General features: G+C 36.1%; 1 protein-coding gene across 2 annotated transcripts in view; it reads left to right on the plus strand.

Moving 5' to 3' along the window:
• The window catches only part of LOC106077196 (uncharacterized transporter slc-17.2-like), a 36,398-nt gene that overhangs the window by 3,519 nt on the left and 16,993 nt on the right, over window positions 1-15,886 (plus strand). For both annotated transcript variants that reach the window (XM_056018117.1, XM_056018116.1), the window contains exons 2-7: window positions 5,504-6,145; window positions 8,521-8,771; window positions 10,495-10,598; window positions 11,323-11,452; window positions 11,889-11,976; window positions 14,066-14,161. In XM_056018117.1, the coding sequence (XP_055874092.1) occupies window positions 5,989-6,145; window positions 8,521-8,771; window positions 10,495-10,598; window positions 11,323-11,452; window positions 11,889-11,976; window positions 14,066-14,161 (826 nt within the window). In that variant the 5' untranslated portion in view covers window positions 5,504-5,988. The remainder of the gene's footprint in view (window positions 1-5,503; window positions 6,146-8,520; window positions 8,772-10,494; window positions 10,599-11,322; window positions 11,453-11,888; window positions 11,977-14,065; window positions 14,162-15,886) is intronic.

The following is a 15,886-nucleotide window of genomic DNA, read 5'->3' on the forward strand; positions in this document are numbered from 1 at the left end:
TACACTGTACGTATTATCATTTGTAAAACGTTAGACCGTACTTTCTGCTATGCACTAGCGGCATGGCCTTCAACACTACTTTGATGTCTTCGAGACTGTGTTTGGCCTGATCGTTTTGCTGGTCGGCATGGGCCTTTGATGGCACTCGCATTTTTGTTATGCTCCTTCCCTCACCCGTTTTTAATGGTTCCATTGAAAATTAACGAAAAAGAGGGATGGGAGAGGTGAAGTTAGAAAACATTGATATAACGCGGCAAAAGGGGAGACAATTAGCTCTTTAACAAGACTTAATAGAAGTTAACTTAAACACATACACACAGCCCTGAAATTGCAAACCACCCAACTTATTCATAGCTCAATATGAGTATACAGTTCTAGTTTCTGCGATTTGAAAAGAAAAAGTAAGTTTCTTGTTGTTTATTTGTAATAACATAGATCTAAAAATACTACACTTAAGGCTTACGAAAAAAAAATTATTTAATTAAAACATAAATCTAGATCTAAATCAATGTTATATCAATAGGATTAATGGCAAAGTTATGCTTAGTATGAAGTCATTAATGATGAAAATTATTATAATAATTACAATAATTTATATAGCGCTGTCACGTCCGATATTTAATTAAAGGAGATTTAGAATCATTTATATTTTAAATAATATATTCATATACAAATCGCGTTTTTGAAAATGTACTAAGACGAAGCAAGAGCTTTTCACATTTAGAAGTACCTCTCTAACCGTCCTGCTTTTTCTTATCTTTTAAAGAAATATATATAGATCTATCTATCTATCTATCTATCTATCTATCTATCTATCTATCTATCTATCTATCTATCTATCTATCTATCTATCTATCTATCTATCTATATCTATATATAGTTCGTCCATCTTAGTTCGATTATGACCACTTTGTCATCCAGGGGGCTGAGGGCTTTGCACTGGGGTTTTATGTCTCCTCGTGTGGCTGATGAGACCTATGTGAGGCCGGAATTTTCGGCTGCACACTGGGCAGGTTATTCCAACTGGAGCGAGTGTCATTGGCCTTGCTTTTCTTCTTTGGAGCTTTTCTTCTGCCAGCATTGTTCTCTTTTCCTCAGCAACCTGTACGCCGGTTTTCACAGCGCGACGTCATGATGCTCTGTCATGTGCCTCTGTCTCCCAGGTGGCTGGGTCTATGCTGAACGCCTTCAGAGAAGCTTTGAGGGTGTCCCTGAAGCGCTTTCTTTGACCACCTAGCGAGTGCTTTCCTTCTCTTAATATTGGCCATACAAGAGTCGTTTAGGGATGCAGTGGTCTTTCATTCTGCATACGTGTCCTGCCCATCGCAGCTGGAACTGCATCAGGATTGTGTGTATGCTTTGCAGACCCGCTCTTTGAAGGACTTCAGTGTCTGGTATTTTGTCTTGCCATTTGACATTCAGTATTTTTCACAGACATGTCATGTGGAAGTGATTCAGTTTCTTTGCATGTTAACTGTACACTATCCATGTTTCTGAGACATAGAGCAATGTAGGGAGGATGATGGCTCGATAGACCCCTAGTTTTGTATTTGTGGTGATACCACTTTAAAGGAATGGGTTGCCTGAGTCAGCCAGGGAAACCAATGATTTAGCATATTTTAAGTCACAGATCAACATGCATGACTAGATTGACACGTGAATTGCGTAGGACTTAATTAATAGTTTTTGTCTTTTGAAGAAACGTCTGTAATCTATAAGTAATACCAAAACGTTTGAAACTCATTAAGGCTGCTATTGTAGTGTTTATAGTTTTCAAACTACATACATGTATAAATAGAATACATTATGTAAGCCTACGAAAGCATACATCCAGTTTTCGATGTGTTATCAAACTTTATATATTTTGAATAGAATTAGGCTTACACCTATGATAAAACACATGGGCGTAGCCGAGAGGGGAGGAGTTCAAACCATCACTGGCCTCAGATCTCATTGTCTGAAAGGGAAACTTTACTTACTTCCTCAGTGCAGCCAACTTAAGCAAACTACAGTCACCAAATTTCATGAGCGTAGCCAAAAGGGGTTTTGTGGTTTCCCTCCCCCCCCCCTCCAATACAAAACTAAAGCATTTACCATTTTCTACCAGTCGCTGGACTCCAGTAAATAGAAGGTTTAGTTTTTTTTTTTTTTTAGCGGAAGAGTAGCAGGCTAATTGCACTGTAGATACCTCAAAATATGCATTTTTTAAAGCTTAAAATAACGGAAATAATGCTGGACCCCACTGGGGGAGCTTACGGCGCTCCCCCAGACTCCCTAGCTGTCCCTTGGCGGTGTGAACTGCCTTTCACTAATTATAGGAAGAGAGTATTCTAGGGTAAAAACAACGTTTAAATGAATGAAAGATAAGAATGTAATGAAGATTAATTACATTTACACACACTAATATATATATATAATATATAATATGCCACAGAATATATATATATATATATATATAAATAAATAAATATATATATATATATATATATATATATATATAAATTGCGGGGGGGGGGGATTTCACCGAAAATATATGACATGCCATTTGTGGGCCGGTTTATATGGTAATGCCCGGGCCGATTCTGATACCCAATCCGCCCCTGGTACTTGAATATATTACTGAACGTTAGGTCGAGAACTTTACTTCAGTAAAGAAAGGATTAGATCCCGAGACGGCACGATTGGCAATCGTGTTTACTGAATGTTAGATAACTCTGATATCCTGAAGTAAAAGCCTAGAAAAGGAAGTCGGTGATCTCCCTTTCAATGTTCGATGTAGCTTCTCTAGTTGAGCGTATTAATATTAGAGCTAGGGGGGAAGAGGTGGCTAAGTGGCTTGGCTTCCGAGGGGTCTCAGTTCGAATCTTGGATGATTTCGGAATCCGGACACACCTGAGTCCATCCAACTCTATTGGGAACTTGACATTAGTTGGGCAAAGTAAAAGAGGATGGTCGTTGTGCTGGTCACATGACACCCTCGTTAACCGTTGACAATATAAAAAAACAACAACAGGTGACCTTCTGCCCTGTAGATCTAAAAGTGGATATTTACCTTACTTTTTAAACGATTTTTTTTTTAAATTAGATCAACACACACACACACACACACCATACGAGCTCTCACATGTACGCTCTCCTATCACATCCCCGAGTTCGTTTATTTAAGAGTCGACTTTTAAGAAAAGACAACTCCGTGTTACGCAGTCTTAAATCAGCGAGAGCCACTGAAGTAGAAGATTCAACAGCGTCCCTGGTTACTCAGTGGTTACCAAGCCTTTTCTGTATGCCATATTCGCACTGATCTACATACCAAGATATTTAAACACGTAGCACATGTGAATCCGACCCATTAGTTCCTTGTCCCACGTGACCTTTCTTTCCCGTCCATCCCTAAACATGAGCTGATGTTGTTTTTTTTAAACCAAGAGTGCTAGCTAAGTGAAACAGTTTATTCAATCAAGCTACCTTAGCTAAGTGAAACAGTTTATTCAATCAAGCTACCTTAGCTAAGTGAAACAGTTTATTCAATCAAGCTACCTTAGCTAAGTGAAACAGTTTATTCAATCAAGCTACCTTAGCTAAGTGAAACAGTTTATTCAATCAAGCTACCTTAGCTAAGTGAAACAGTTTATTCAATCAAGCTACCTTAGCTAAGTGAAACAGTTTATTCAATCAAGCTACCTTAGCTAAGTAAAACAGTTTATTCAATCAAGCTACCTTAGCTAAGTAAAACAGTTTATTCAATCAAGCTACCTTAGCTAAGTGAAACAGTTTATTCAATCAAGCTACCTTAGCTAAGTAAAACAGTTTATTCAATCAAGCTACATTAGCTAAGTGAAACAGTTTATTCAATCAAGCTACCTTAGCTAAGTGAAACAGTTTATTCAATCAAGCTACCTTAGCTAAGTGAAACAGTTTATTCAATCAAGCTACCTTAGCTAAGTGAAACAGTTTATTCAATCAAGCTACCTTAGCTAAGTGAAACAGTTTATTCAATCAAGCTACCTTAGCTAAGTGAAACAGTTTATTCAATCAAGCTACCTTAGCTAAGTGAAACAGTTTATTCAATCAAGCTACCTTAGCTAAGTGAAACAGTTTATTCAATCAAGCTACCTTAGCTAAGTGAAACAGTTTATTCAATCAAGCTACCTTAGCTAAGTGAAACAGTTTATTCAATCAAGCTACCTTAGCTAAGTGAAACAGTTTATTCAATCAAGCTACCTTAGCTAAGTAAAACAGTTTATTCAATCAAGCTACCTTAGCTAAGTAAAACAGTTTATTCAATCAAGCTACCTTAGCTAAGTAAAACAGTTTATTCAATCAAGCTACATTAGCTAAGTAAAACTAGAAAATATATTGAAAAGCCGACATCATGATATTTTAGATCTTTGAAAGTTTTGATGCAATGGCTACTTTTTTCTTTTCTGAAAGCGAAAACTTTAATTTTAAAGATCAACTATGCCAGCCGTTTTTTCATAACAATACACCACTTTTACAACTATTCACTATTAATAGTAACAAACACTGAAAGCTATTTAGTAAGGGTAATAATAGTTTACCATACTTTAACACATTTATGCAAACGTTTTCTGATTTTTTGTCAAAATAGTTGTTTTTTTTACAAATATATTGCTAAGTTAAGTAAGTTCTGTTATACTAACTACTAATTAACAAAAAAAAAGTTTACTTTTTTTTTAAAGATAACAAATTTAATTAATATGCATATAAGAGGAAAATAATTTAAAACAACAATTAATAAGTAGGTTTTCATATTATCGAGTGAACTGCAATGTCGCCAACCATTTATAGAATACTTAACTAAAGAATTTTTTTTTCCGAAATGTTTCGTTTTTATCTTAAGGCTTTGAATAAGATATTGACCCTTTACAAAACAATAAGATCAATTAGATACTCAGTATAAGACATCAGTTAGGGCCAGGTTCGCATCTAACTTCATCATCACTTTCACCTATCCCTTGGCCTGCTGGACCTTTGGGCCACCACACAAGATCTGTCAACCTTTTTTCTACATTCTTCTCTGTCATTTGCCTTTGATAGAATTTCATTCTGAACATAGTGAAACCTGCCTTTTTACCTGCCTGAGTGGACCACTTCGAGGTCCCATTCTGTGTATGTGTTTCCACACAAACCACAAACTGTCTTTGTAACCTTGTTTTATGTTACTATTTTGCTGGTGCACTATTAGAATAAAAAACAAATTCTTTCAATATTAAGTAGATATAGTTACTAATCAGAAACAATTATGTGCAAAACCGCGATAAATTGTGCGGTACTGTAGATACACACGTCTTAAACACATGATAATTGCTGTAAAATATTCAATTAGTGCCGGCTTTACGTATGAAGAGAAATACTCTACAAATGCATTTACCTAGTAGTTTTATTAACAGAATTATACTTATGCTGGATGTACTTAATATAACATTTTTGTAAAAATTAATTAAGATATTATTTTGCTTTTCGTATCAATTATACATTCCAGTCATTGCAAGCAAGCTAGGGGAGATTGACGTCTGCTTCTTTCTAGTGTCAGTGTTAAAACAACACATGAAAATGTGACAAAAAAAAAAAAAAAAAAAGAAGCAAGGGAGACTACTTGGCATGCGCTTATTTCAAAAAGGTCAACACATTAGAGAGGAAAGCCACAAGAATTGGGCGCAACGAAAACTAATTAAACACCGACCTCTTTAAGGGCTTAGGATGCGCAATCTTTGGCGGACATAGGTCCAGTTGACTGAGACGTCCCGATTTATATTTTGTAAAAATTCTGAGGGTTCAATTTGTTGACTTCGAGTGACTTACAGAAACTGGATCGACACTACTAGGGGGCTGCATCAATAATGTAATACTATGCAAATAGAGGATTAATTTCGTATGACGACCAAAGTGGTTGAGAGGTTGATTGAAGTCATTCAGTTATAATGAGACGGTAATATCCAGTGGATCAGTCACACAAATCTGCCAAGGATGAATAACAAAGTGGATTGTATGGATGAAGAGGTCACTCATCCAACTGGACAATGGACAGAGTTAAAGACCACGGACTTATCTCAGAGAAAGAAAGAGAATCAAGTAGAGGCTTTGTCCAATAACACCGGCATCCCAAGCAAAGAGAATGAAGCAGGTATGACATTTGATTTATGAAGTAAATATTTAGTGTTTGTAAGTAAAGGGACTATGAAATAAGAATAATTAGAACATCTATCTATCTATCTATCTATCTATCTATCTATCTATCTATCTATCTATCTATCTATCTATCTATCTATCTATCTATCTATCTATCTATCTGTCTGTCTGTCTGTCTGTTCATTAATCAGTCAGTCAATCAATTAATCACTCAGTCAGTCAGTCAGTCAGTCTGTCTGTCATTCAGTCAGTCTGTCTGTCATTCAGTCAGTCTGTCTGCTGTCATTCAGTCAGTCAGTCAGTCTATCTATCTATCTATCTATCTATCTATGTTCATTTATCAGTCAGTCAATCAATTAATCAATCAGTCAGTCTGTCTGTCATTCAGTCAGTCTATCTATCTATCTATCTATCTATCTATCTATCTATCTATCTATCTATCTATCTATTTTTCTATCCATCTATCTATCTATCTATCTATCTATCTATCTATCTATCTATCTATCTATCTATCTATCTATCTATCTATCTGTCTGTCTGTCTGTCTGTTCATTAATCAGTCAGTCAATCAATTAATCAGTCAGTCAGTCTGTCTGTCATTCAGTCAGTCAGTCAGACAATCTATGTATCTATCTATATATCTATTTTTCTATCTGTCTATCTGTTGTACTAGACACACTACAACAACATGAGCTTCACTAAACACAATGATTTGATTCGTCTCTATTTATGTTCTTTACTCCAGCCACTTGTTCTCTCAGCTGACTTCGTTTTACACACAGTCCTGACACACTGCTGTTCACTCAACCATGCACACTCAAGGTCCACTGGTCATTTCATACACATGCACACACACTGCACTACCAGCCACTCAAAACACATACACTTACTATCACATCTGTCTGTCTGTCTGTTTGTCTGTCTATCTAACTATCTATTCATATAGCAGCTTATCCTCGTGTTTGAAGATGAACAAGAAGCGCATTATTTCGCGAGGCTACAAAGTCCTAGCTGTGATCTACACGTTGATTCCCACTCAGCGTTCTAGATCCGCCTCCAACAAGATCTCAATTTCATGACACTGTGGAATGTAGTTTTGGGAAGTTAAAATGCATGGAAGCCAAAAGCAGGCGCAGGGTTGTTACTTGTCACTAGCTATAACACTAATTACTCAACATACAAACATATCTAGACACATACCGACACACACAAAACACTACCTTACACACACAAAATACAAACTAAATTATTATATTTTTAACACATTTATGCAAACAGTTTTAGATTTTTTGTCAACAAAGTTGATTTTTTTTTTTTTACATTTGTATTGCTAAGTTAAGTAAGTTTTATTATACTAACTACTACATTTACACACAAAAAATGTTTACTTTTTTTAAAGAGAAAAATCTAATGAGTATGCATATAAGTTGGACATAATTTAAAACAATAATTAATAACTTGTTTTTCATATTATCGCGTGAACTTAGTGCTGTACCAATACAACAGAACACTAAAAGGAATTTTGTTTTTTGTTTTTTTAATGGAAATGTTTCTTTTTCTTGATGAATAAGAGATTGACCCTTTACAAAACAATTAGATCAGTTAGATATTCATTATAAGACATCAGTTAGGTCAGGTTCACCTATCCTTTGGTCTGCCAAACCGCTGGGGCACCACTCAAGATCTGTCAAACCTTCTTTTTCCAGTCTTCTCTGTCATTTGTCTTTGATAGTATTTCATTCTGATATTCTTTCTGAAGATATTGAAACCTTCCTTTTTTACCTGCCTGGGTGAACCACTTCGGGGGCCGATTCTGAGTTTGTTTCCACACAAACTGTCTTTGTAACCTTGTTTTATTGATTAGTTTGTGATTTCTTCTAAGCTAATTTTATGCTAACTGTAGTTTTTTTTTTCATCAAATCACACTGGATCACAACTTTTTTTTTCTTTCTTAGGCATGACGAACGCATTAAAAAACCTTTCTACCAAATATTTTTTTTTTAAAACAAAGCTTATCTAAGAGGAGTAACAGCTCAATTACTGATATATCTCTCAATACTGAAAGTATTTACTTTTTCTTTTTCATTTAAAAAACAAATTGATTAACTACTTGTTTAATTTTTTCGAGTTCTTTATGTATTGTCATGGACTAGGAATAATTGTGCGAAATTTCAACTTGATCCGAGAATAGGAAGTGGGAGAAATAACGAGTACAGTCTTAATAGACAGACGGTGTGAGTTAATATAAGCTTTGTAATAAACCAAATGCAAAATTCACCGCTTCAGTTGTCAATGTATCACGCTCTTTTCAATCTCAATATTTTACCTTAGCAACAACCACTTCACATTTGATATCCACTGTTTCCGCAGTCGGCCCAGGGAAAGCTCCGTTCTTTTGTTCCTGCCGCTTCGGCTTGTCCATCATCTCATGTTTGGGCTTCATCAACCTGTACGCCCTGAGGGTCAACATGAGCGTGGCCATGGTGTGCATGATCAACCAGACGGCCTTGGCCTTGATGAAGGAGGACCACAGCGCTAACGTCACGAGGGTCAACGCCAGGCCCACTACTTGTGACGGGGCTGAGAGGAGCTCCAATTCTTCAGGCTCGCCATTACAAGAAGTAAGTCTCACAAAGAAGATGTTATCGAAATCAACTCCTTTCGTTTTAATTCTAGTAATTATGTCCCGTTTCAGGCAGACGACAAAACGCTTTAAAGTATATGCGCATTTTGTATACCATATAAACGTTTTTAAATAAAATTCCGTTTAAGTTTATGGAGTACAACATAAAAAGTCGTGCAATCCGCATTACATTTAAAGATGCCTGCCTGATCGTGCGGTTTGCGCGCTGGACTGTCGTTCGGTTTTATCGATGGACTCGGGTTCAAACCCTGCCCGCACCTATCCCCCGTCGTCCTGCTGGAGGTTTGGACTAGGAAGTAAACTATCTTCAACTCTGAAGGAACATCCGAAACATGTCAAACATTTTACGAACATTTTTTTAAAATTGTGAACAAAATTGTATATCAAGGTATGTCTAATTTAAGTTTCTTCAGGAAGAACCTCAATATGTTCCCAGCTAATTGCCTCCCTGGTTTCAGTACACTTCTATTTAAAAATAAAACATCGGACAATAGACAGCATTGGTCTGGCCTGCAATGATAGTCCTTGCGCCGGACAAACTTTTCTTCCTTGACCAATACAGAATGTATCAACGTAAACTGTTTGACTTAAGAAACTGACGTCATAAGTTAGCCCTGGCATGTAGCACTCAACGACGCAGAGTGGCCAAAAGACGGAAATAATGTAATCTCTGGAGAGTTGGAAAGATTTCTTTCCATCGTGGCCATTGTAAGCCTGCTAACAGTACAAAGTACTGACCAATTATCTTGATTAACCTGTTTCCCCATTTCCCAGAGGCCTGCGTTAAATTATACAAATAGAAGTTATTTTTAGTCACTTGGGTACCTTGTTGTTAGTTTGTCATTGGCAATAATTAGTTTGTAATAGTTTTGGTCACAAATAACGAGGGAAAAACAAAGTAAAATGTAAAGTAACTTTTTCAGACCTTGCAAATGTAAAGGTCGTCTGTTTCGGCTAGGTGCCCAAGTAGTAACGTGCTTGGTGTCTGAACCGAGAGGTCCCGAGATTAACGTGGATCGGATATAAAACTCGTCCAGGGTCCCCTTAACTGCTAAGGCCACCTCTGAGTTGGGAAAAGCACTATGTCAATATTTGCCTTAATGGATCATCTCATAAAATACGTCCACACTATGGGAAAAGTAAAGTGGTGTAGAAATGTGTTTAGCAGCTACGCAGAAATGATGGAAATATTTACCAGCAAGTATAAATAACAGAAATATATACTAGATAGATTAAAATGATCAAAGTGTTTACCAGAAGGTATAGTGAAATATTGCATGTAAAAACATTAAATTTTGAAAAAATGGTTTTCAATTGTAAAAGGATCACATTTTCCTTAAAGCAAGCTGGCATTAATGGGGTTGTTCCTACTTTAAGCTAAGTCACGTGGTTATGGTCTTAGATAAAGATCAATGGCAATATCTTGCTATGATTAGATGAAGATCTAGTAGGCCTACTAGATAAGCAGATGTAGATATTCTAGATCTAGCCCTAGATCTAGTAGATCTACCAATTTAATCATATCAATTAGTAAATTATTGTAACATTTTAAATTTTACGTTATATAGATCTAGAGCTTCTAGACCATTTTTTACATTCAAATTACAACGAAATCAATGAGGCCATAACATGTAAACATCTCTAGCACGTGACATGGAAGAAATACGGAACAACCCTATTGCGTCATTAACTTTTTACAGGATGGAGAGTTCGCCTGGCCCAAAGAAGTGCAAGGTCTAATCTTGGGTTCCTTTTTCTGGGGCTACCTGACAACTCAAGTTTTTGGAGGGTGGATATCTCAACGGTTAGTGGACGTTTGGTCATTTTAGGATGTTTGGTCACACAAGAGATAGATAAAATTAAAATTTCAATACAGTCAGTCCGAGACCAATTGTTATGGAAGGCCTGAGCCCTGACCTTTGACGTCTCTACATGTGGGCAGTTTAGACCAATAGCTCGTTGCCACGTCACATATAGGTTGTGATGTCACAGGCCAGAGTTCAGGAACGATTAGTCTCGGTCAGTCATAGTTTACAATCAAATTTAATATTAAGCTTATGAGTCAAATTAAAAATAGAAGTCAAAAGTGGTCAGTCTCTTCATGCATAGGCTTCTTGTCCAGCCTTTAATCTTCCCATCTCTGTCTGCCTCTTCCTATTTCCCTGGAACTGTTCTCTGTAGAAAGGTCTTTGCGAGTCCTGACGATCTTGTTATATAGCTGTAGAGTCTTAACTTACCAATGTGATTCTGTTTCGTATTTCCACGTTTGTAATGCTATCTTCACATATGATGCGTGGAATCCTTCTGTAACATCTCAATACCTTGGCCAGGATCATCCTATCGAATTCTAGATTCTCTCCATACACATATACTGTATTATACTCGTAAAAAAATCATTATAAATAAATTATATGATGTCGATTGTAAATCCTATTATGTTGTAATGTAAATATGTACCGATTCCTTTTAATACAGAATAAAAATTCTTCGTATAACTTATCTATTTCATTGCTTTGAAATTTTCATAGTTTTGGCGGGAAGCACGTATTTGGTTGGTCCATGTTCGTGTGTGCTGTGGTGACGTTGCTCATGCCTGTGGCTGCCAGATGGAGTTACATTGCTCTAATTGTGACCAGGATTATAGCTGGAACTTGCCAGGTAGCCCTATTTATTTCAAGTGTTATCTAGCCCAAGCACAAAATTACGTCCAAAGTATTTCTAAGGAATCTATATGATATTTCGGTTGGCATGTCCGTTCAAAAAAAAAAAAAAAGGCTTGGGGTGTAGTTTATACAACCATTTATAAAAATAAGCTACTATGACAACCTCTCTAGTCATTAAGAAAATGCGTGCTTTTTTTTTATCGTTTGTGTGTGTGTGTGTATAATTTTTGATTCGTGAGTCCATGTTTATGCTGATGTGTCCTTGTTTGTGTTTGTGTGTCTAAGTGTGTGTGTGTGTCCAAGGATATGTCATCCTTCTATGACATTTCTGGAGCAAATTCTATGACATTTAAAACAACTCACTGGTGGACTTCTTCACATTGCTGACTATTCTAGATTTCATTTCTCTCTAAACTGTTTTTTCCCTTCAGGGCTTCGTGTGGCCAGCCATGGCAGTGTTATGGGCAAGATGGGCTCCTCCATTGGAAAGAGGAATTCTCTGCAGCATATGTTATGCTGGTAGGTAAAGATAGTATACAGTTAATTTTGATACTTCCTATGCTTCAGCGAGATTCTTTAAACCCTGTCAGTTCGGAACGCATAAGGGTTGGCATAAAGGTTGGCGATATGTGCGGAAAAAGGGAGATTAAAAACAAGCGAAGTATAAAAAAAAACTTCTAAAAGCACAAAAGGGAAAGAATCGCAAAACCACAACCATATCTCAATACTACAAAGTTTAACTCCCTCTTTCTATGTAAAACTAAATTAATTAATTTCCACTAACTGATTAATTAGTTGGCTAATTTGTTGATTGATTCGTATACTGTCATGGACTCTAAATAATTGTGGGAAATTTTAACTTGATCCGAGAATAGGAAGCGGGAGAAAAAAAAAACACTCACCAGACAAACAGACAGATGGAGTGAGTTCATATAAGCTTTGTAGTGACAGGATTTGTGTAACAAATAAATAAATAAACAAAGAAATGTGCCTTGGTGGAGAGCGGTATCAGTTTGAGAGATTCCATTTATCTTAAAATCTTTGTTTCTATTTTATTTAATCTAATCTATCTACTATTCTATCTTATTGCAATCTATAGATTTGTAGTATTTATATATGTGTGTACCTGTGTGTATATATGAGTGTGTGTGTGTGTGTTACAGGAGTTGTCTGAACTTCAGTTGTTCTAGTTTTCTGTAAAACGTGTTTGTTTTAAAAATACTTTGTCAAGGCTAAACAAGTAACTGAAGTGCTTGCTTGTGTTGAGATTCGGTGACCATTGCTTGTAATAAAGGTCACTGGGTCATCTCAGGAGTTCTCAAGGACTATTGAGTTTAAATTTTTGGGTAAGCGAACACGGTCATTAGGTGACGTTTGTAGTACTGGAGATAGAAAATGTGGGGAGTTTGGAGAGAGAGAGTGAGAGAGTGCATAGAGAGTGCATAGAGAGTGTGCCGCATTGTAGCTTATGTACTTTTCAAAAACCCTGATTACGCAATATAACGACTTTGAAAAGGTGATAAACACTGTGAATATTCTTTGAATTATTCTAGAAGATAATGTAAACAAAACAAAAAAATGAAAGAGATTCCAGGACATTTTCTTTCTCTCACATTCTTCAACCCAATATTTGCATTCAATCTTCTAATAACGTGAACAAGTTTCGGATTTTCACGTTACTTTGAATAAATGAAACGAAAATAAAACCATTTTTAAAAAATCAAACTATTTTTTTAAAACGTCTTTTGATACCAACAGTCTCAGATATCTTATTTATTTAAAGTAGAGTAATTACTTTTTGTTTTATGTTATGATGGAAACAGAAGGTATCTATATTTCATGAGCGTATTTCGTTGTAAGCTTTTTAGTTCCATGCTATAAATAATAAAATGTCCATTTTTTTTTGTCTATTTTATTATTTTTTCCCCCAATAATAATGTAATTAAAATTGTTTGGTCAGAAAGTTCAAGTAAATGATGGAAGCGAACAAAATGTTGAAATGGCTAAAAGTAATTACAAACTAGTTCATTAGTTAATTAATCAGAAAACAAAAGAGCAATGTTATATGTGACATTCCGGCGTCAGACTGTCCCAGAATTCCTAATCATCCGTTGAGTCTGTGAATGCAGTATGTCATAGTTAGAAATGTTTCGTTAATTGACGATTATCTTTGTGATTGTCTTCTTGTCACTGTTTGTTCTCTTTTGTTCGTTCTGTTTTGTTCGTTCTGTTTTGTTCGTTCTGTTTTGTTCGTTAGCATTTTACAATTAAGCTAGTTGGGGGGGGGGGAGACCTGTTTACTTAAAATTAACGTGTCTGCAGGTCCAGTGTCTTGTATTTTTAGAGAGTATTTTTTTCATTAAATTTCTTTCTCTTTCTCTCTTTTCTTTTTACTTATAGTCTCTCTCTCTCTCTTTCTTTTCTGTCTTTCTTTCTTTCTCTCTCTATACCTTTTTTCTGTCTCTCTTTTTCCCTGCCTTTCTTTCTTACTTTGATTTCTTTCTTTCTTCTCTCTTTCTCTCTCTCTCTGTATCTCCCATCCTCTTTCTCTGTCTTTCTGTCTTTCTTTCTCTATAATTTTTTAAAAGAGTGTACTACCCATTCACAGGTTCTCAAATTGGTAATGTTTTAACTTTTCCCATTGCCGCATCACTTTGTGAGTACGGATTTGATGGGGGTTGGCCAGCAGTTTTTTATGTACTAGGTAAGTCAGCATATATTTTCCGTCTGGTCAGTTGCTTTGTCTCCTAATGTCGATCTGGTCAGTGAATCAGTTGTTTTTTTTTATTATAGATCATATCTGGTCACTGACTCAATGTTTCAGTCTATCTTTATGCTTACAATTCCTTACAATACACACATTGACTAATGTGAGGACACTATGGGTTGACATCGACACAATATTCGAGATCTCTATGGACTGTACTAAATAATAGCGCCCCCCCCCCTTTTCCCTATGTTGCTGATGTTCTCAACCAAATAACCGAAACAAAATATTTTTTAAAATCTGGGCAATAGAAAGTGGAGGTGAATAAACAGCAAAAAAAAAGTGTCATTCTCGTGATCACAACTTCATTAAAATTTCATCTCTCACTCAACACGATTAACGCTTTCTACTTAATAATTATTGTTATAAAGGAAGAATACAAATAATAATAAAAATAATAAGCCGTATTTTTTTCTCTATATTCAGAGCCGGATTTACGCCAGTGAAAGACTGTAGGGCCTTAAAAATGTCAAAGTGTCAGAAATATATAATTTGTGAAATAAAATATGCATAAATTTATATAAGAAATAGCGTGGAATGGGATGACATTTTCTAGTGTCCTGTTTCTTTCTTCACAAGTTTGACTTGCTATAAAAATTTATAAAATTATTAAGTACATTTATGTAGAAGCTTGAAGAGAGTATCGGCCTCTAAAAAAAAATCATGATCAGTGCCTCAACTAACTAAAATCCGTCACCACTACTAGCAAGATAGAGAGCCGAGCTCTTCAGTAGGCAGCCTAGTTATTTTTGAGTCCCCTAATTTATGTTTCGAAAAGTCTAGGCCCTTGTCACAGCGTTAGGGTAATAAAACGTTTGTGTTTGTTTGAGAATCACTGCCTTAGCTAGCTTGCAACGTTTGAGAATCACTGCCTTAGCTAGCTTGCAACGTTTGAGAATCACTGCTTTAGCTAGCGTGCAACGTTTGAGAATCACTGCGTTAGCTAGCTTGCAACGTTTGAGAATCACTGCCTTAGCTAGCTTGCAACGTTTGAGAATCACTGCCTTAGCTAGCTAGCAACGTTTGAGAATCACTGCCTTAGCTAGCTTGCAACGTTTGAGAATCACTGCTTTAGCTAGCGTGCAACGTTTGAGAATCACTGCCTTAGCTAGCTTGCAACATTTGAGAATCACTGCCTTAGCTAGCTTGCAACGTTTGAGAATCACTGCCTTAGCTAGCTTGCAACATTTGAGAATCACTGCCTTAGCTAGCTTGCAACATTTGAGAATCACTGCCTTAGCTAGCTTGCAACATTTGAGAATCACTGCCTTAGCTAGCTTGCAACGTTTGAGAATCACTGCCTTAGCTAGCTTGCAGCATTTGAGAATCACTGCGTTAGTTAGCTTGCAACGTTGGGAAGCGCAGTTGGCTCTCACAGTGGGGGGAGGGGGTCCGTGAGGGCTTTTGAATGTAAAAGAAAACACATACATGTGATACAATTTTTTCAGGTTTCATTTTTCAGAAATATTCGCAATGTTTAGAATCCAACACAGACCTATATATATATATATATATATATATATATATATATATATATATATATATATATATATATATATATACAATATATAAGTCTGTGGAATTCAAATTTACGTATTAAATGTTCATTATAGCTCATCCATATAGTGTTTTTATTTTCCGAAATAGTTTTTGGGTACTAGA

The sequence above is a fragment of the Biomphalaria glabrata genome, chromosome 1, assembly GCF_947242115.1.
Source record: "Biomphalaria glabrata chromosome 1, xgBioGlab47.1, whole genome shotgun sequence".
NCBI lineage: Eukaryota > Metazoa > Mollusca > Gastropoda > Planorbidae > Biomphalaria > Biomphalaria glabrata.